The 22281-nt window shown below is 41.8% G+C and overlaps 1 protein-coding gene across 3 annotated transcripts; it reads right to left on the reverse strand.

The window, feature by feature from the left end:
* Positions 1-1721: 1721 nt before the first annotated feature.
* On the reverse strand, positions 1722-21665 carry sppl3 (signal peptide peptidase 3). Of its 3 annotated transcripts, none has more exons than XM_076089561.1 (11): positions 21110-21665; positions 10644-10721; positions 9678-9763; positions 9452-9571; positions 9145-9223; positions 8258-8370; positions 6851-6957; positions 5383-5546; positions 5030-5208; positions 4773-4882; positions 1722-4687 (listed from the first exon to the last, which is right to left on the reverse strand). In XM_076089561.1, the coding sequence occupies exons 1-11, from the start codon at positions 21133-21135 to the stop codon at positions 4616-4618; spliced, it is 1134 nt and encodes a 377-aa protein (XP_075945676.1). In that variant the 5' UTR covers positions 21136-21665; the 3' UTR covers positions 1722-4615. The 3 variants fall into 3 exon arrangements, with proteins under 3 accessions (XP_075945676.1, XP_075945670.1, XP_075945686.1); XM_076089555.1 differs by having other exon boundaries at positions 9672-9763; positions 21110-21664; XM_076089571.1 differs by lacking the exon at positions 21110-21665 and adding an exon at positions 12309-18915 and having other exon boundaries at positions 9672-9763.
* Between the last annotated feature and the right edge of the window lie 616 nt (positions 21666-22281).

Here is a 22281-nt window from a genome sequence, read left to right on the forward strand (position 1 = left end):
TCTATAATTTCAGGATCAATAGGAGAGGAGCCTACAAAACCCTGCATTACAAGCGTGGGCCAACCTCTCTGTTTTTAGGACCATCTCGCCAAAATGTCCTACAAATGACATGCTACAATCCCCATGGCCGTGGTGGAATTCTGTCCACTTCAGGGCTTCAAAGCAGCACAGGACTCGTCGGTCGGTCTGGCCAATAGGTGAAGAGGGGTGGACCCTGCCTGCCTTGACCTCACCGACCTGGCCCGACCCCCACCCCACCAACCACCCACCCAGTGTCCTGCTCCTCATCCCCCAACCCCCCCCCATTGTCCACTTCATCCATCCATCCATCCATCCATCCATCCAGGGAAGCAGCCAGTCAGCCAGTAGGTCAGGCTGTCCCGTCCGTCTGTCGGCAACAAAGAACACTAAATATTGAAATTCAGCTCCTTTGAGAATGAAACCACAGATTGCACCTCGGTTGAACTTCACAAGGGGAAGCAGACATCTAAAATAAGTCCTCGCGGTATCTTTTCATTAAACTGGAAGTTCACAGGAGGCTAAATGGATTTGCTCAATGAGAGCAATCACATTTTCCAGAAAAGCTCCATTCCTCATGCTGTTCTACATTCACAGCTCTGCTCAAACACAAGCGTTTATATCCTCTACTCTACGTTTGATTGTCCACAGACCTGTTATCACTGAGCAGCTAAAGTGAATCAAACAGACAAAAAGGCTTCATTTCCGCTACTGATATGAACTAAAGGAGAAGAAACTCAGCATTTCTGGAGGTTTTTCCCATTCTGCAGCAGCCTTTCTACAAACTCTTGACTCAGCGTCTTTGGTCTGTCATTGAGGCAGCCATTTTCCCACGAAGGCTCACAAGATCTCTCCACAGTGCACTGCAGGAACCAATTATTACCTTTCTTGGATGAGCGCACGCCTTTCATTTCAGTTAACTGCCTGATCCAGGGATGATTTTTTTTAAATTATTGTTTTGATTGTGCAACCTCTCATGTCAGGAGGCTTGCTGTAGAAACATGAATGCTACACTGCTGCGGTTTGTCTGCGTGTTTGTACATTTAGCTGCTCAAAGATCGTTATTCTGTAAAATGAACTTATGATCCTGGTTGAGATCTCCGTGCATACAAATATGGTGAGCATTGTGTGTTTGAGTACATAAACTACATCAGGCCTTTCATAATTCCGACTACTCCGACAGTGTTTTCAGATGTTTGTACTGTGTTGCCATCTGCTGGACAAAGTTGAATTAACACAGATTTATGCAAACTGCCTGTTGATAGTGATGCTTTCAGCCAAGGTGGGAAGATGCTGATGCTGTACGGCTTCTGCAAACTCCTAAAAAGCTGCATCGGAAACTGGAACCTCTTTCAAACGCACACGGTCTGCTCCTGGCTGGCCTACCGGAGATTGATGACGCTCACATTTTATTGGAAAACTAGAACAAAGATTCCAAACTCTTTTCAACTACATTCATTGTAAGGAAGGCTGGTTTTTCATTTCAGTAGAATTACTAAATGCCATTGAAGCCAAACCAGACGTGCGCCAGAAATAGCATCCGAGTTAATAGAACAATGAGTTGTATTTTATAAGCTGATGACTTTTTTAATTTAAAATTTGAATCTGAAAAGTAACTACGGTTGTCCAATACATGAAGTGGATGTAAATAAGCAAATAAGTCTTTAATAAACCGGTAAGCCGAAGAAAAAGACACACCGGTGTTACAGTTAGTCATGTTTATTTACAGCAGAATCCTGAACGAGGAGGGAGAGGGCAGAGGGAAGGGGTTAAAAGGAGACAAAGTGTTTTAGATCAAGCGCTTCAGGATTCATGTTTCACTACACAGTTCTTAATTTATTTATTCACCATTGTTCTATACAGAATCCATTCAGCCGTAATATCAATGCACCAACAGAGCTGGAGTCCTCTGCTGGAGGGGAGAAGAGGTGGAAATAAAAATAAAATAAAGAACTAAAGGGAAAAAAAATAAAAATACTAACAACCGGGTAAAAAGGAATTCATTTTCTATAAAAAACAAAACATTTTTGTTGTTTTCACCATGATCGTCATCAGTTATTTATGTATGTACATATATACACACATATACGAGTGTATACATATATACACACACATATATATGTATATAGATCTATATATTTTCTGTCCATGTCCATGAAGAGGTGAAGGGGCCTTGTGGTTCCCATGATGTCCGAGTTTAGGCGACCGCACTGAGCGGCAGGCCGGGTGTCCCAACCCGACGGCATTCAGGTCTTATTAATATTCAGCCTTTGTGAATCAGTCACAGGAGGTCAGAGCTGACCAATCGCAGTCTTTCTGACCTGCAGCCTTTGTCCCACCCACTCACGCTGCTCTTTGTAGGCGAGCTCATTAGGTCCAGTGCCTCGCCGTCGGCCAGCAGAGACTGAAAACTGCAGTAGCCCCGTCGATGCAGTCTGAGAAATGATACACTGTACACTAAACATGCACGGCCAGATAGCATAGAAAAGTAAAAAACAAAAACAAAAAGCTAGCAAACTGCATCGTCCGTACGTCTCTCCGACTTCCTGCTGTGCAATCGCTCACACTTTTTCCAGTATACATTAGATATTAACTGACAAGCACCACAAAAAAGTGGAAGGACCATAAAAAAGAAAAGAAAAAGAGAGACTGTCGGGGACCAAGTGGTAACAGAAAAAACATCCTATGGGTGAACTTTTATTTCTCATTTCATAACTGATTTTATCCCCTCTTTAGTTCCAAACAGACTTTATTATGCGATGACACACACACACACACACACAAACACACTTAACCATCCACACAGAGTACCCTTCATCTGTAACTACGTATGAAAACCACCTCGGTACGTCTTCCCTTATCTCCAATGCTTTGAGTCCAAACTTTCACGATGGTCTTCATCGATGGAGGTGAAGTTCAGATGACGTGTGCTGTTGTGCTGTTCCACCGACTTCTCTTACGTCAAAACGTACACAAACCGATCAGATATCACCATGCTCAGACATTTACGTCTAAAATTTGATGCTTTAAGTGTCTCCATGGCCATAAATACATGTACATTTAGGATGTGCACAAGAGAAATTACCCAGCATGATGTATGATGTGGCTTCATGATGAAAAGTAACATAGCATACCTTAAAATGAATTCAACATTCATTTATTTGAAAAAAAAAAACAAAAAAAAAAACAAAAAAAACAACACTGTTTACATTTCCAACCGTCTGAAGAAAGACCGATAAAAACAAATTGCCCCCTGTTGAGTTTTCTGTAACTTTTTTTTTTTTTTTTAACAAGTTCGGACACAAACTGTTTCCATTAGACATGTCATGTGTTTATGAAACCGTTTGATCCAACACACTGGACACTAGAGCAGGAAACCAGCCACCGATGCAGATGTTTGTTTGTTTGTTTTTTTTTATCCCAAAGATCCATCAGCTACATTTCTATCACACAAGCCAACAAACTTTAGAAAACAACCTGTAAGTGATGGATGCTCACCAGTCGGTTCGACAAAACCGGCAGCCAAAATTCACCAAAATTCAGCTGTTGGCTGGCGTCGGTTTCCCACCCTATTCAACATGCTCCCAAACACAAATACAAACTCAAGATACCGCAAATACACATATATACAAATAGAAGCAGCCCCTAAAATGCTGGGGGCAGCTTAACAATTTATAATGCATTTCTGTATATGCCAAGAATAAAACTTTTTCTAAATAAAATACATAGTTATCTGTGAGGGCGGGGAATGGGGACAGCAGATGAACAGAGAGGATGCGGGTGGGGCTCGCGGGGAGTGTCGGAGGGCGGGAGCGCTGGGGGAAAAAGCCATTGTGGTGGGATGAAGGGACAGATGAAGAAAGCAGGGGGGGGGGGGGGGGAAGAGGGAGACGGATGGAGGGGGAAGACTCTTCTCCTTTACTGTGTCGCTGCTCCCGAGCACTGTCCTGTGCCACTGCAACACTCCGCCTCTTCTCAGTTTGTTTAAATCGTTCTATAATAATAATAATAATAATAATAATAATAATAATAATAATACCAATAATAATGACCACGAGAATGCTAAAAAAAAAAAAAATATAGAAACCCCAGCCATGTCTCACAACCCTAAGTCCACAAAAAGGGGGGAGGCTTGGCACTCGAGTTCATCCGAGTCGGGGACAAACAGAGATGCAGAGAAATTTAAAGACGCAGGGAAAGAAGGAAATCGCAGCGAGAAGAGGCCTGACGAATGGAAGGAGCCTTGGGAGAGAAGTGGCAAATGAGACTAACTACAGAGCAGAGAAAAAGGAAAAAGGAGAGGGGGGGGGGGGGGGGAGGAGACAAACACGGCGTAGGCAGGATTTGCTAAAAACAGAAAAGAGGAAGCGGCGATGAAACGGGGAGGATGTAGGTACCAACAATGAATCGTGTTGGGCGTTGTGATCCACACACTGGTGTCCTTCTGAGGGTTTTCACAGAAGATTGGCGGAAAGCATGAACAAGTGATGACAACATGGCCTCACTGTGAGTGCGCCCTCTCTCCTTCCCTCTAATTAAGGTAAAAGATCAGCAGTCCTCCCCGCACTGGTCGTTTTTTTTTTTATCCCAGGGTGCATCATACCTCCAGGAAGCGGGAGCTGCTGGTCTTGGTGTGGAAGGGCTCGGACCACATGCGCCGCAAATCCCCCTGTGGACCGCAAACACAAGTTTGGACATGAGAGATGAATCAAATGTGTACCTAACTTTAGTTTTTCTCGTCCTCTAACCCGTACCTTCAGGTAGGCCATAGTGAGCAGAGGCAGCAGGGTGAAGGGCACCAGGTAGAGCAGAGCGGGCTGAGCCGCGCGATGGATCCTGGAGGCCACGGTGGCAGTCAGCAGACCTGAAGACAGATTCACATCATCAGCAATCGCAATTATACTGGCTCCCGAACACCTAAAACTATCACCCCGAAACATGCCAAACACCGTCACAATAAAACCCTCGACCTCTCGCATCCGTCCGTCCGCCCATCGACTGCTCTTCTTACCCACAAAGTATCCGATGAGAGTGCAGTGGAAATAGGAGACGCGCTGCATGCGTCCGGACAAAGGGACTTCCCCATTTGCTTGCTTCTTGTAGTTGTCGTAGCGCAGGACGAAGCACAACAGCAGCCCCGGCATCACGATGTCTCCTATTCCCAGCATCGAGAAGTGACTTCCTGTGGAGCTGCACGCGTCGGAAAAAAAGAAGTAGAAATACATTTGGGTACATGAAACAGAGTCATGTGCAATAAACGTGTACCGCTTGTATTTCATTTATCGTTTTAGGGTTAGTGAGGTTATAATGCTAATTACAGCAGCACATAACAGTGTTGGATTGTTTTCTCCGCATGGTTCCTACCTGGGAAACACCAGTTTTCCAGGTAATGAGAGACGGGGGACGTCGCGGCCCATCCCTGGTCCCAAGTGGAGCTTCCGGGACAGAACATCGATGGGATTTTCAGCAGGTTGGGTTGCAACTTTGACCATCACATTACTATTAAAGATGTAAGCTGAGAAGAACACCTGTGGGGGGGGGGGGGGGGAAGAGGAATTTAGCCGCAATTCGTAATCTTATACAGACGAGCAAGAAAACACCCATTCTTGAGAAGATGCAGCCCGCTTAGCATTTAGAATAACTTTATTAATTGATCATCAGAATGATAATCAATACACTTTGCTATTAATAGTTTCAGCTCTAGATTTTAAAGCTCCGAATGCATCGTCTGAATCCCCGATTTATATCTTTAATCAGACTCCATCGCTGCTTCAGCTCCTCAAAGCAGGTGGCGATAATTTATCAGATGCATCTAACGTTTGTCTCACATAACGTTGTTGTGAACATTAACGGTCAGCGGGGAAATAAACAGCGACGGGCCACGGTGAAGATGAGAGATGTCGTAGTCGACGTGTTCACTGGTAGAACAGCAGCAGACGCGGTGTGTTGTGCAGAGTCAGTTATGATTTAAGTTCAGGTTGTATTTGTGTGCAGAACATAGTCATAGAAGCAGTTTTCTGCAATCAAATGACAACGATAACAATTTTTTTTTTAATCCTTTCTAACAAGCAACTATTTAAACAAACGCATAATTATCTGAATGGAACAGATAATACATCTAAAGCAGCAAGGTGCTCATAAGATCTTAACAGATTACTTTGTTCAGCGGTTAAATTAAATTATGGAGAAAAAAAAATTACGTTCATCAAACAAACTCAAAAGAACATGACTCCCCACCTCCGTCACTCTCTAACCCACTGATGCACATCCTCATAATAAAACCAGCGTTCATGATACCGGTTCCCCCTCGACGTTGGTGCCACTTTAGCTGCTACGCCGCCGTTGCTTTTGTGTGCAGGCACGGCTCCAGAATCGGGACGATGCCAGATACGGCTAATAAATCAAACCTGAATCTACCAATGCCAGAAAAAGACAAAGCTAGACATCAATGTTTTGTAATTTCTCAAGAGGAATTTTCGATGATCATCCTAATTATGGCTTGTGGCACGCTCGCCTTCCTCTTCATCGTTTACCTTTGTTCATTTACATTTATGGAGGCTGAATTTTGCATACTGGTGAGCATTGATACGGCATCAATGCTCACTACCCAGGTCTTTCACACACACATTATGGCTGGAAAATGTAAAATGAGTCACTTCCCAAGCAGCAAGTAGCTCGTGTATGTTTAAAAAAAAAAAACGCATGTAAAGGCTTTCATAAGCTGAATCATTACCATTTTGTTTTAAGTTTGATACAAAGACATTTTGTTAATGATTGTGGCTTGTATGTCAGCTGTGATAGGGGTGGAGCTTTGAATGGGAGTGCGTCTTACCCAAAATACATCATAAATGAGCAGTCCTGACAGCAGCAGGCAGGACACCTTCAGACTGGGAAGCCGCACGAAGGCTATCATGGCGACACACAAGCCCATGGCTAACGCTGCAGGGAGGAAGCACACACAAGATATGTTAATAACACAGTTCCAAGTCTGAGCGGAAATGAGGCGAAATAGCAACATGGGCACCGACTTTAGCAAGTTTATTTAAGAAACATTCATTACTGTGCACACAGGCCTAATTAATTAGTCAGATTATTCTAATGAAATGTCTTAATTCACTTTTGGGTGCACTGATGAGACACTAGATGGTGTTGAGATTAAACATGGGAGACGATCCGATTCATTTAAAGTAAATGTTTGTTACAATGGCTGCATTTCACACGTTAAAAGAAGTGCGTCTACTGTGGTGTTCATTTACTACAGCAGGTGTAATGGTGATAGGAGCCTAGGGGGCACTGTAACATTATTTAACTGGCTCCAATGCAGAGACACAGTTTGTCGTGCTTCTAGGACTGGACTGGACCCAATGTCATTTTTTTATTTTTTACATTCAAAGCTTCTATTGAGACGTCATCCCCCTCAAAAAGGGCTACACAGCCCCATTTATAGAGGCGAGTGCCTCCCCTAATGTAGGAGAACAAACCGTTTATTGATCTCAGTTAAAACGTTATTTTATAAAAAGGTTAAAAGCTCACACGTGTGAATTGAAGCAGAATATTTTGTCAGATAAAAACGTGAATTTTGGACATGATTACATAATGTTTTCGATAAATGTTGACTTTTGGACCTGACGACACTCTGTAGTCATTGGTAATGTTTGGATCACGTGATACAAATAGTATAAAACTAATATTAGTGAAGTCTGATCTGTATCTGCAATTAAGCAGAAACACCAGGTTAAAACTCAATTAACAGATGTGCAAAAAAAAGCCCTACACGGTTGTGTCAAACTCTTCTACACATTTTTTAAAAATTGATTCTTCAGATCGTTTTCCTCAATTCAAACCGTTTGATCACACTGCAGTAAGAGCCTTAAAATAGTGTTGCTAAAAACTTCATATTGTATGAGTCATGATGTCAAGTTCCTTCTTCAACAGATGATGAAACATTTTGTCCAGACTCTAGCCTTTATTAAAGATCGAGATGGCTGAATGCATGTTCACTACTCCGCAGCATCAACGTTAGCAGCTATGCTAACAGAACGTCTCCTCACACACTTCAAATCACCGTCTAATAATTGCAAATGTTACTAATGTGAACCACGAACCACCCTGCGGTTCAGATTAATGTCACGAAATCTGTGGATCCTCGTAGATCACAGGAATATTGAATACAAATAAATTAACTGAATTCTGGTGGACGGGAACACTGGCACAAGAGTCGGGACCGAGAGAGACGCACCGTCCATGAGAAGCCAGTGTCCAGTCAGCACCCAGATGAGCACCAACATGACGGAGAGGGAGAAGGCCAGGAGCTCCGCCAGAGTGAAACGCCCACAGCAGCCAAAAGAAATCCTGCAACAAGACAAAGAAGAGACACCCTCAATCAAGTGTGGTCCAAATCATACAGAACCGAGAGAAGAAGACTTAAGAACGGTTAAGGAGAGGCGGGCGGACAGAACATCGTTTCCAGCATTAGAAAATGTGCAGGCAAACATTTACAGGCCGATTCATTTTACACACGAGCAGTATTTGCATACTTAACGATGAGCATTGATCTCTACAAGTGGAGCGAGTGAGACCCGGAGAAGACTATAAAACGTTTAGGCTCGTAATTCACAACAAGGGTTAGCTAACGCTGGCTAAACCGTTACTGTTGAAATGAAAAAGGCACGGAGACGAGTGAATAATACATGTACAAAGCTTCTATTCATGAACATAACAACAACACTAAGTAGAAAAAGGGTTTTGGGTTATTGCTGATTCTGTAAAGCAGATAAAAGCTTTAGTGAAAGGAGAAAGGAAGCTCTGGATCTGTAACCAGAGAGGAGGCGTTCATATTGGCTATTGAGTGGGTGGGTAGTGTTGTTGGGGATTCCTTGTTCTAGGCTATTAAAAATGTTTTGTATGCAGTAAGTAAAAAAATAAATAAAACCTGAAATAACAAAACTTCCTTCCTACTTGTTCCCAGTGGCATTATTAAGCCTCGCAGACAGTTTTAATTGACAGGAAGCTGATTTCACAAATATGCTGAAGCACGGCGCTTTATAAATATTTTCAAAAAGACACAAGCGAGACTAAACCCTTGAGCGACAACAGGCACACACAGAATCCACATGATTTGCTTACTTGTTCTGCGGGGAGCAGGGTCTGGTCAGATACTGGCACATCGGCAACAAGAGGAATGCAAATGCGATTGTTGCAAGAACTGAGGAGAAGAACAAACGGGTCGCAGTCAAACCGAAGGCCTGACGCAACAGGACTGCTCGCCCCGGTCGTTTTCGTTGAGTTTAATGGGGCGGCTAACGGCCTTTACAGTTTCAATAACCACAGTTTAAAGAGGCCTGCCCCGGTGTCCGACTACTGAACGGGAACGCGAAAGCCTTGTTGAAGTGCTTCTGCCATTTTTTGTGTTACGTTCAAGAGCGGCACTCACCTGCCGTGCAGATGGTGAAGACCACCTGTACCGAGTCGAAGAAGAAGAACATGACTAGCAGAGACACCGAGGCTCCTATGGGCAGGAACAGCGCCTGTGTGGAGTCTATAGTCTGAATACCTGCAACACAGAACATGAGAAGTGAATACTTGGACATTCAAAAAAAGGGATTGGTTTTGTTTTTGTGTGTTAGGTTTTGCAAGGTCTGAAGGATACAGACACTCACTGTTGTTTGAGCCGTTATTGAACGACCCCGGCATGGGGTTACCGTCTTTATCCTTCTCCTGGTTCTCACAATCCATGTTTAATGATCTGCAGGAGGGGAGGGACACACAGGGAGTGAGTAGGACTCAGACAGCAGTAATCAGAATCTCAGAAGCACGTAAACTGTTGATATGAGGCTGTGTAGGAGACTTAAAAATACTTATTCGACGGTGAATTAATTAGTGGAAGTAAGGGTGTTGAAAAGACCCGAAAACTTAAGCTGAACGTGTCTCACGTCAACCCCACAAAATATCTCCATTCCCTTGCTTTTCTTTCCTATTCACATCTGACGTCAACAGTCCAGAACAGTCGTACCGATAGTTGTAAAAATCAAATACGCTTAGAAGAATTATTACATATATATGCACAAAAATGTAATTTAGTTCTTTATTCTCCAGGCGTGTTCCCATCTTACAGGGGAAGGCCTTTTCCACTGAAGACATTTCGACATCGTTACAAAACGCAAAACACAAGAGTCATTAATGAAATGAATGACGGCTGAATTTGCATTTAGCCGCTTCAGTTTCAGGGTCCTGGTATCGTGCATGCTCGCTCACTGTCACACAGTCGAGGCTTACAGAGACACTTGAGCATTAATGGTATTAGTGACACCTTTGACAAGTATAAATATCTGCTGTGCCTAATACTGGCAGCATCTCACGGTGCAGAGTAGAATACTTAAAGACATACGTCCACTCAAGATTGAACCGATTAGAATTTGGTGGTCAAAGGCTAAGTGACCTCACAAAACATGCATTTGCCCATAACTTAAAAATCGCTATGACTTATTGTCACACAAACGTCTAATAGGATGAAGAGATGAAGTGAAAGTGATGACATTTGAGACTGTAGGTCTTTGCGAGACGTGCTCGGTAAGTCCTTGTTGACTCCCCTCTAACAGCTGAAGTGTGTATTTAGTGACACTCACCTGAAGCTGCCATAGACGATGAGGAGGATGGAGATGAGGAAGGTGGACACCTGGCTGGAGTCAACTAGGGAGTAGGCCCTAAAGAGGACACAGAGAAGAAGACAAAAGTGTATTTAATGAAACGTCCCCCATCACCTTTAGTGCAACACTGGAGACAAAAGTACACCGTGTACTTTGTATTGTTAAGCGCTTCCTAAATAAAACATGTATATTTATTGACATTACATTGATTAACTGAAACATTGATTAGTTTTCTACTTAACAGAAGTTGTCACTTCCTTAAACATCACACGAACAGCAAAGTAGAAAAGAAAAGTAAATAATCCTTATATACACAAACGGTGTTGTGAAAAGACTTTAAGTCCTTTTTAATCTGCTGCTTCCTCCTTTTGTTCGTCCTAACTGCAATCTTTTACACACGGAGAGTTGCATCGAAGCCAGTTAGCCGACTGCAGCTTGATATTGATGATTATAGTTATGCAAGTTTTGGCATTTTTCATTTTTGACCAGATTGGTGATCGATTGCAAGCTCAGGTGAGTGAAAACACACGTGTTGTTTGAGACAAAAATGGAAACTAGCATGCTAACTGTAACTTTGGTCAATCATTCCAGATGCGGCACTTTGATAATATCACATCGGCTTAGATGATTTTACAACCCCGACTGTGAATCTCTGCAGGTACACGAGTCACGTTAACCCCTTCAAAGCAGCCCGAAACAGTCTGCTTCCAACAACAAACACTGATGCGTGTGGAGAATGTTGGATCAGGAATCAAGATTAAGAAGTACGGTATGCATTTAACAATGTATACAACTGACCTGCACAGTGTGTATATTTGGGGAACTGCGTCGACAATTTAAGTGTTCAAATAAACCACTGTAGTCAAAAATAGAAAACTAGAAGAATTTAAAATCCTTTTCAGTGACGATCTACAAGAACATCAAACACAACGTGAAAACATTTCAAACACAGGACACACCGATACGGCCCGCTTCAACAACATGATGATATTCTATTCCCCTGATATCAGTGTGCTGAATATAAGAATTGCAAATTTTGTTGTTAAAAAAAAAAGAAAAGAAGAACTGGGAAATAAACAAGCGATCGATTATGAAAATCAATAAAATGTGACCCATATGGTTCTAGGCACATTGGAAACTCTCTACAAAAGGAGGGGGGGGGGGGGTCTCTTCTCGCAACAATATGGTCTTCTACATTATAATTGGGCCTACTGATGTAATTTGGGAGCATATGACTCATCCGTAGTTTGGAAAATAAGCATCAAATAGCTGTGGTTTAAAAAAAAACATTGAAAGACGTGCAATTTAAATCTCTCGACAACAGCATATAGAGAAGACGTATACGTCTTAATCCCACAAGGGGAAATAAATTATTATATTCACACACACAGAGGCGCAAATATCTTCATGTATATTATATTATTTGTTATATTGTACAGCACATCGCTTGTTCAAAGGTGCTTTGTAAAGGGTAGCTACTTATTCACAGTTAATTTTTAATCAGTACTAAATAATATAAAGCGGAATGTATGCGTTGTATGATATTTAAAGAAAAACTAACATCACACAGACATAAAGTAACATAACAAAAGAAAAATATGCACTTTGGATTTTGGGGTGAACTGTCCCTTTAAGCTCAATTACCTCAGAATACAACAGCACATCCAGCTCAGGACACGGTTCTCTCTGCATAATAACGGTGGAGATTAATGTGCAACGGTCCACTGGGAACCCCAAATGTTTAGTAGTTTTTTTTCCAACAGCAGTGTGCAGGACTCTCTTCGTTCATTCAGCTTCGTTGTTCAACTCCTGCACCCAAGAACTCTGCTGACTGATATCGTCCAGTGTGGTGAAATTAAACTATTTGTCAAACTATTGTCTTAATCTAATAACTGTGGGCATGTAAACAGAGTCAATATACAGCTCAAAACACTTCTTTACTTGAAACTGTTCACTTTCTGTTCACGTTCTTAATTAAATGAGAAAGCTTTACATTTGTCACGTATTTAATTCACAAAACAGTAAATAAAAATAGGCTTTGCGAAGTGGTTATTTCATATAGACTATTGAATTTCCAGAAAACATGCTATATTGTGATATATATCATTATTGAGATGTGAAAGTTAGTGGAGCTATACAGAAGGCCTAAAAGTAAAGAATGTGATCGGCCGTGATTACAACAGCCTCTAATGGACCCGCCTATAATGCGGGCCTACTGATCCCAGGTGCGCCAAGCGAGCCTGGTCATGAAATTACCGCACAAGAAAATGTGTTCACTCACTTAGTGACTCAGTGACAGACTTCCGCGTTTGACTGGCCTCGCCTTGCTGCCATCCTGCCAAAAATAATCTAAATTCCCCTTGACCTACATCCTACTCCTTGCAATCTGTCGTTTTTGTGCATCATGAGAAAGACTAGACAAAACAAACAGGAGCTGATGAAGGACATCACAATGCAAGTCATTGGCCAAGAGATGCTGTTAAAGAGTATTACTTCAGAATAAAGATGGCGGCATCTCGGTTCTGGTCCAGGAGAGACAAAGTGTACGTTCTAGATGAAGGATGAACGTGGCTTAAAAACTTCCTACACCTTATTTTCAAACAAACAGATTTTCCGTGCTCTCAGAAACAAAGAGGATGTAAACATATGTAACTAATCCTGAAATGTATTTTTTTTTTTTTCATGCGTAATCGGGCTTTTAGTTTTGCAGACGGATGCTGCATTTAAGCACCAAACTGTGTCCCGTGTGTCGATGATCTGAGGGCCTTGACGTAGCGTAGACTTCACATGCAACATTATAATTCAGACCTTTTCTGGGGCAAAGACAAGGCTGCCATTGTGAAGCGGCTGCCTTCATGTGAGAGGTGCAGATTTGACCCCAATCCTGACCCGCCTGTCTCTCCCGTCAAACTCTCTGCCGTCTGGATTTTTAAAAAAACAACCACCAGTGACCCCTAATAATGTCATCACCAGCTTAGCTCCCCCCCCCCCCCCCCAAATTTCATCAGGGTCTGCATCCGACGCTGACATTTATTAGCTATCGGCAGATCCACACGGCCGGCTAAACCACTGATACCGTTCTATTTTTGGTCGTAAACAATCACAATCGTGTCTTAAAAGATAAGAGCCAATGATCGGTGTTTGGCATCGGCCGATGCTGCTTCAAGTGATGCCCCGAAAATCATGACTACAGGTTTCCCAGAATGCAATGCACCACATTTTATATAAAATGCACTTGTACAACACTAGACCGCAAGATCAGCTTGCAGATATATTGTATTGATGAATGTTGGCCGACAAGTAATTGAAGCACATTATTGCCAAACGTATGTTTGAAGTCGTTACTGAATAGTGACACAATTACATCGTTAGTCCTGAATATTTTTCAATTGTTAAACGTCACACTCGCGGAACATTTAGAAGCTCTCACGTCTGTATCGCGGCTTAGACATTGTAAATACTTCGGGCTGTATCAGTGGATGTTTGATTGCAGAATTTCCTGCTCACTATGTAATAAATAATTGAGTATTTATTATACTGAGAATAATAAACGAGACAAAAGAGAGCCGGAGCTACAAAAGGGTGCAAAGTGGCCGAGGCAAAGTCTTTCACATCATGATGACGGACGCTTCACACAGGAAAACCACATTAACAAAAAGCAACAGCAGTCACAAGTTGAGCCCGGCCGTCTCTGAAGGAGCCGGACATTTGTTACACGACAAGATAAAGTTCTAAACATAAAAAACACATTGAGTTGATTTAACATCTGTAACAGTTTCTGCTATTTATTCCCACTACTGGCATTTCTTTTTTTTTATTAAAGTTTGATTTAGTGAGCTGTGGGTCTTATTTTTAAAAAGGCAACAATATCTCCCACTCTACTACGACTCGACACACCACACAGAGACTATAAATTCGTCTGCAACATATGATACCATGCAAGGTAACATGGTGAAGTGTTTAAATTACAATGTTAACAGATCTGAACCTAATCATCAGTGCAGGTAAGAAAGAAATGCACAAAATACTTACAACCGTAGATAAATCCCTGGTTATGGAGCATGAACATGGAGGGTTAACACCATCATGGTCTGAACGGGGTAAATGCATTTTGGTTTGGTCAGTAGTTACTTCATTTGGATACTATCTGCTTAGGCACTATTTCTCGTGTGTAGAAATACCAGGACCTGCAACTTAACTCCGCATACAGTGAATACTATTTCAGTTACGAGTATCGCTGGGCCGCATCACTAGTTGTCTTTCAAGTACTGACGGAGACAACAGCCCTCGCATAAAAAAAAAAAGACTCTGCTCTAAATCACTTTTCATTCTGGTGCGTATGTGGTGCAGGAATTCACAGACAAGAATCTCCCGTCTCCTTTCATTCATTCAGTAGTACAGGAATGACTACGGGGTGTTTAGGAGGAGGGGTAACATGTGGAAAAGGGACACTACTGCATCACACGTGCGGTTCTTTTTTTTTTTTTTTGGAAATACTAAACTAAGCAGGTTAAATGTTTGGCCTCGAGCGCCAAGACAGCGATTAAGAAAGTGGCCTTGTTCTTCCACACACACACACTAATGATGTCACTGCCTCACTGTCGACACAGCGAGCGGACAGACAGCTAGTTTAATCTACCTCGGGCCTCATTCATATTCTAGCATCGAACCGGTTGGTCTGAATTCTGCGCACAAGCAGCCTGTAGAACATGGGTGCGATAGATGAATGGAACATTTAAAAACTAAATACAATCCCGGACTGTTGAGGGGCTGGATGGCGGCCCAAAGCGCCATAAGACGTCCTTGTTCGCCAAACGGACTCGGTTTTCAATAACACAATTCCAATACCGTCCTCCGACAAGCCAGCCGCATGCATGACTTGACCATTAAAGGGCCAGGTCAGCAGGTTGCAATGAAGACTTTTATAAAACGCTGCCCTGTGAGGCATGGGTATATATATATATAAAATAATATCTTACTCAGTCCTCACCAGATCATACACACGATGATACAAACTGAATATACATTAACTTAACATGCACTATAATTCACTCCAGTTTAAGGTTGCCGCTGGACCTCCTATTGGGGATTAACATTAATCTGCCTCCACTTTCTCATCCAATTACGGATGTAATGGTTACATCCTTCAGGTACAAGAATGTAATTTGTGATCACAGATGACCTTTTTGTCGCTATGAATATAAGTACTCCTCCCCTGCATTGCTGCTCTGGTGTGTGTGTGTGCGTATGCGTGTGTTTACACCGTTCTGTGGCATTTTTCTTTGTTTGAATGAGGCATGTGAGGGTTGGGCATCACAAGTATGCCCCGCAGAACGATGCAGGGCATATGCATATATTCATATTAGCTGCTGGTGAAAATGTCAAGACTGACGTCCAGATTGAATCATTATGCTAATTGTTTTTCCAGACCACGTGGACACTATGAGGCGAAGTCTGAGCCTCGGAATTCAAGATGCATTAGACCCGCTGTATGTCCGAATCAAAACTATTTAGGCTTTGAAATTCTGATGGCTAATCTTAAGCGGAGCTTCTGTTCCAAGATGCAGGCAACAGGTGTTCAGTAATCTGTCAAGATTCAAACAGAGCGATGTGTGCTCTCAGCAGAACACAGCAGCATTAGTTGTGTCTGTATAGTTAAAATATACTGTAGAGAAGAACTAAACAGTGCTTGCTGCCATTTGTCTTTTTTTTTTTTGGTGTACCACAGATTCTCATTTAAAAAGGCAGCGGACGCTCATTTACACTAGATGTTTCTGTTAAAGTTGAAATGTGCTGAAGTCAATATTTTTAAGTTCAATGTCACCTCCTTTGTCTAGAAAGGCAGAGCTTGGACTAGATTGTACCGTGGATAGCCTTCATAATAGGATTTGGGGATAAGATCTTAATAACCATGTTTCTTGAGGAAGTATTTTTCCTAAATTTCTTAATAAAAAAGGCAATATAGTCTCAGTTAATATGTTTATGATAGCATGTTTATATTATTTGATATCAGTATAAAACAAAATTACATTTCTGACCAACCCTCAGAAACTGTTGGTTTCACACTAACGAAGCGGCTACACAGACGGGGACGACGCCATGTTATCGGTTTGTATGTAGTCCGAGGTAAATAACAGCACTGACTAATGTCAGGCAGCATCCCTCTCTAAAACTCCCCCATCGCTGATACAGGGCTGTGTGGGATTGCAGATGAAACCATCATTGTCGATGGCAAATATATCGACACATTCGATAATAACATTGCACACTTGCAAGAAGCTTTTAAAACATTGTGCGAGGCAGTAAAACAAGCTGCAGTGAGGAGGTTGGTGGGTAACGTGGTTACTGAACGTCGAAGGATTTTCTCCACACATGGACAGCAACGCTTACAAATCACTCGCCCATACAACCCCACAGAATTAACTGTGTGCCGCAAGTGCTAAACCAATCAATCAGCTGATAAACAATCAACCACTGAAAGTCATTTATCAAGTACAATTACAGCTTCTTCTTGTGGGTATTCGTCAATATTTTTTTAGACATGCCCATGACCAGCATTATAACTACATTCAGCCAAGATCAACCAACTTGATTTGTGGGAAACACTGCACATATTTCCAGGCAGGATTTGAAACTTTCAGTTTGATTGATGTTGTTGTTCATACTGGATATTACACCTGATAGTGTGGGCAGAGTGGTTTCACTATATCACGTTTTTTTTCCCCTTTTGTCTCATTTACTGAATCAAGAGCGTGAGCTCTGTCATAAGGCAAGCTGGGTGCCTTTGTTTACCGTTGTGTTACAAAGAAGTGTTGTCTGCTACTTTAACAACAAACATGTGCGAACATGTCCACGTTTTTCAGACACCCGACATTGAACACAGCATCGCATCATATTCACCTTTGTCACAATTGCAGCAAAAGCTGTTAATGAAATGTTCAGGCAAAACATAATGGTTTATTTAAGATAATTTCTTCTTCATCCTGAACAGATTAAAGGCTTTCATGGGATGGCACCAACAAGTGCAGAGACTGATCAATGTTTCCCAGATACAAAACACAAAGAAGAGTGGCACACTGCATTCGCCTTGATGGACAAGTAAAACCAAACACTATAAGAGAACTGCGTAGGTCTGCTCTTATGTACACGAGGTACTTGACACACTGCAAAATGAGGAAGCGAAACAAGGAGAAAATTCCATTACTGAATAGATCTAGTAGCGCGATTGTTGCATAAAGCCACCTACTGATGTTTTGGATTGAAGCAAGCTGCAAGAAAGCCACATGCAGCCACAAAGGCTGATTGAACATGTCATCAAACTACAACTTGCAAGCTTTCAAAAAAAAAAAAAAAAGACACCTACAAAACCACAAGCCTTAACAGGGGGCGCCTCGGTTTACTTATCAGCAGTTCATCCAGGCAGTGATTGATGAATATATATAAATAATTGTGCAAATTCAGCCAAGCACAGCATCCAATTCAAATGTCTGCACAAGCAATGTCAGAGAGGTCTGTATCTTCTAAAAACCTGCTTTAGTCAAGCATCACTAGTACAACAAATTACATTATTTATGTCCATGATCTTAATATAATGGTTTCGAAAATGCATTATTGGGCGTTTGTACGTTGTCTGCTTCCAAGGCGATGGGAGCACGAGGTTGCGTTCAAAGGCTCAAAGATGTGTAACAACAACAGACACAACTGGCAGAGGTAACATTTCCAGACGACTTATGTTTGCTGAGGACAGCTTGATTTGTGCAACTAGGTGAGCTCGATATGAAGCTGCCATCTGTTCATTTAAAAACAAAGCAGAGCATCATGTAACTTAAAGTTATTTCCCCTCACTGGTCTGAAGTAAAAGACCACCTACTGAACAGGTAATGTAAGAAGTGATGAAGTTAGATGTTATGGCACGGTTAAATAAACAAGTGCAACGGCATTAACGTTTTTAAACCGCAAATACGACCACGGCAAATACACTTTTATCTCCTGCCTAACGATAAGATATGAGAACGATACGATTTGAAGATGTGCAGCTTTGGCAGTCTTGACGGTAGATCATGGCTCCCAACATGGACAAACTATGACAAAAGTGCTGACAGAGCGAACAGTGTTTACCTGAGGGGGAACCTCAGGGTGGGTACTACACTTTTACAACAACAATGTCGGCCGGGGCGGCGCAATTGGGTGTAATCGCCGAATAAGAGCAGTGAAAAGCTAGCTAGTGGGGGCACGCTCGCATGCATGAACAGGTGCTAAAATGCATGTACGGCCGGCCCGCCTATGTCAACAAAGCAAGGAGAAGCTGGGATAAGAAGACACGCAAGAGTGACTTCATTATAGCTATGTGAAGATATAGTAGAGTCATGCTCAGGTAGACATTACTACACTATATCTTCACATAGCTATAGTTGTTTGCTGAAAGCAAGTGTGACTTATCAGTTTAGTTACACTGCAAAAAACTAATTTCAAGCATTTAGCTTTAGCTGTTTTGCCACCTTTACTCATCTCTCAGGGTTCATACACATTTTTACCAATACATTTTACTAAGACCTTTCCATGCCTTTGAGGCAAATTTGAGTGACTATACATTCTCTGAATTGTCTGTTCATACATGAAAAACTAGAACATGTCAGAGTCTGACGTTAGCCCGCACAGAGAACAACGCAACATCTAATTTAAACATTTAAGTACTAGTTCAACCGGTATAGATTGTTCTCAGTTGACGATATCTGCACCACAGTATAGTATACAGGTTTTTGCAAAGTCAATTTCCATGACTTTTCCAAAAATTCTGGGTTCATTTATTTTTCCAAAACTTCTCCAGACCTGGAAATTGAAATTCTATGACATTTAGGGGTGTATGACCACACAAATACACCCTGATCTCCACAGTTCTTCAGTGACATTTATGCCATTTCTCACACAATAGATTGTCATTGTTTGTGTCTTTGTTCTCTGATCATCATCATCAGAAAATATCTGTTACAATTCATAACTGTAAAGAAGCACTCCATGCAAACTTTTCCAATGAAAACCTACAACATCAAATCTATATTAAATTAACGCCGTCTTGGGCAAACATGTAAAATTGGATTTTCATCACGTTATTGGCAAATAAACTAATTCATTAGTTAATCAACTATTATTAGTGATTACTAACTTAACATTAATGCAGAAAGGGGGAGATGTAAACCCAAAAGATGGTATTTTCCAAAACTACTGCTACCACTTTGCATTCACGCTTATAATAAATGTAGTCTGTTAATGAGAAATTGCCGGCCTAATATTACATCATTGTGAAAATTCAGCAGTGGTTGGGCTTTTTTCTCCTGTAAGCAATTTCCAGTGCAAACAGGATTTTTTTATGAAAACTACAATGACAAAAAGCCAGTATAAATTTGTCAAAATATAAAAGTCTTAAAAGACATTTCCAGGAAGTAATTACAATGTGACATTAAATGAGATTTAGGTAAACAAGCATTTATGTGCACCTTTACCATTCAATGAACCTGGTCTGCTGTTGGAGAGGTATTGGTTTGGACCAGGCACACATAAGAAGCTGCTGCTCTAAGCATTGTGCTAACATTCAACCCGTGTTGCTGGGATCAAACAAGCATAATTTATCCTATTTTATTAACTAGGCCTCACCAAAGTCAGGACATATTTATTCATGGGGCAACGCATTTCAGTGATCACATCATGTCTGTCTTCATCTATTCCTCACCAAGCACTTAAATTCAGCTATAACGTTCACCTTGTTTATAGTCTGTATACCTCACGTTTCCGCATGTTTATTTTTGGACAACCTGTCGTGTGTCACAATGCCAACCTCACCCTGAAATAGTATTTTTGGGGGACATGACTGCGATGCCAGTTAGCTAGCTTTAGCTCAACGGCAGAACCTTTGTTATTGTGTACAGCGGATCGACGACGAATGCTAGCCATCTAATCAGCTAACACTAATTTGCCGGCACAGCTAATGTTCAATAATCGATTTGACACTGTCGTGCAGTGTCATTACAACTTTGAGACAACAAGCGCTGATAATGTTAGCGAACGAGTCATTCACCAGCTGGCTAACCTCAGTGAGCTTAACACGTTAGCTAGGCAGCTAGCTCCGTAGCACTCGCTCACAATAGCACCGTTCCAGCCGAAGCTAGGTAGCGCTAGCATAGCGTCAGCTGGTGCAGCTGATTAGCCGCGGCTAGCTAACCAGCCTGTTAGCAATATCAGAGCTGCAGGGGGGAAATTAGATTAGTGGCATTTTACACGCTCCACGGTGATGCATGCATCAGAAGGAGTCTGTGTGGAGAGTATTTCCGCGACTTGTCATGAATATAGTGCATTGGTTTAGTGACCTATATCACCAGGCAGTAGCAGCAGCTAGCGTACGGTAGCTAGCGGTACTACTAATCGGTAGCGCGATGCCTGTGCGCACTCACCAAGATGTGTAGCCCTGCTCCGCCATATCGCCGAAAACAGTGGGTTCCGCGACTGTGGCCAACACAGATTCAGGTCCCGGTGACAACCCGATGGGACCTCGGAGAGGTTTTCTGCGTATCCTTCACAATCCAACAGTCCTAGCAGCTACTTTAAGGTGACAACATGACGATACATCCCGGCGGCAGCTAGTAGTCACTAGCTGGATATCTTGCAATTGAAATGGGAATGATGGTTTGCTATCGTTAGGTGGACAAGACAAAGCACCCCGAGAAAAAAAAAAAACACTGATGTTATTTTCGTCCGTTTTCGCTAATGTCCTGCCGTCAACCCCGGCCGTGAAGGCTCGGTCTCCAACGATGCTACACCCACTGTAGATCCATATCCAGCATGATGTATCCAGAATAAATTCAGATAGTCCTCAAGTCTGCACCCCTCGCTGTTGTGGGAGACGTTCAAGCTTTGTTTTCTATGGCGAGTCACGGGAACGCGCAAAATCGCCCTGCTGTAGAGCGACACAAGTAGGACGTGCACTGACACGCTTTTGTACTGGCAATGGTTTCCCTTCAGCTGGCAGCTTTGCAGCCTATCATACACCCATACCACATTACGTCGATTATAAAATAGAATTCATGGTCATACATATTTAAATGATTGCCGAATAATTGGATGATACTCATAAACGTGATTTTGGATTACTGACAAAATACGGATAAACGGACAGCTCCTCTGTGATAGATTCATTTAAATAACTAGAGAAAAGGGTTACACAGACACACGTTTTACAAGTGTTTGTATAAGGTTTATACAAAGGAGAACTGGTATAGATTAGCCTGATTTTGGCCTTTTTATATTATTTTTGCAAAGAAAGACTCGCCCATTGGCTTCTGTCACATAAATGGTTTACAGAACAGTTTATTTATAAGGGCCCTGGTCCAAAGACATATATCAGATATAAATTAGGCTATAATACATAAGAAAACACAGTAAGACGAAAACAAAAGCTACATATAAAACATTGTTGTGTTACAAACATTTCAATAAATCTGAATGTCCTGACAATACGTTAGGCCTATACATTCATTTCTTTATCATATTTTCATTAGCAAATACATGTATTTACAATGTAATTACAAAAAAATGCTGGATTCAATGGTAGCCATAAAACAATAAT

Source organism: Anarhichas minor, unplaced genomic scaffold (genome assembly GCF_050575085.1).
Source record: "Anarhichas minor isolate MPS153535 unplaced genomic scaffold, ASM5057508v1 ptg000002l, whole genome shotgun sequence".
NCBI classification, from domain to species: Eukaryota; Metazoa; Chordata; class Actinopteri; order Perciformes; family Anarhichadidae; genus Anarhichas; species Anarhichas minor.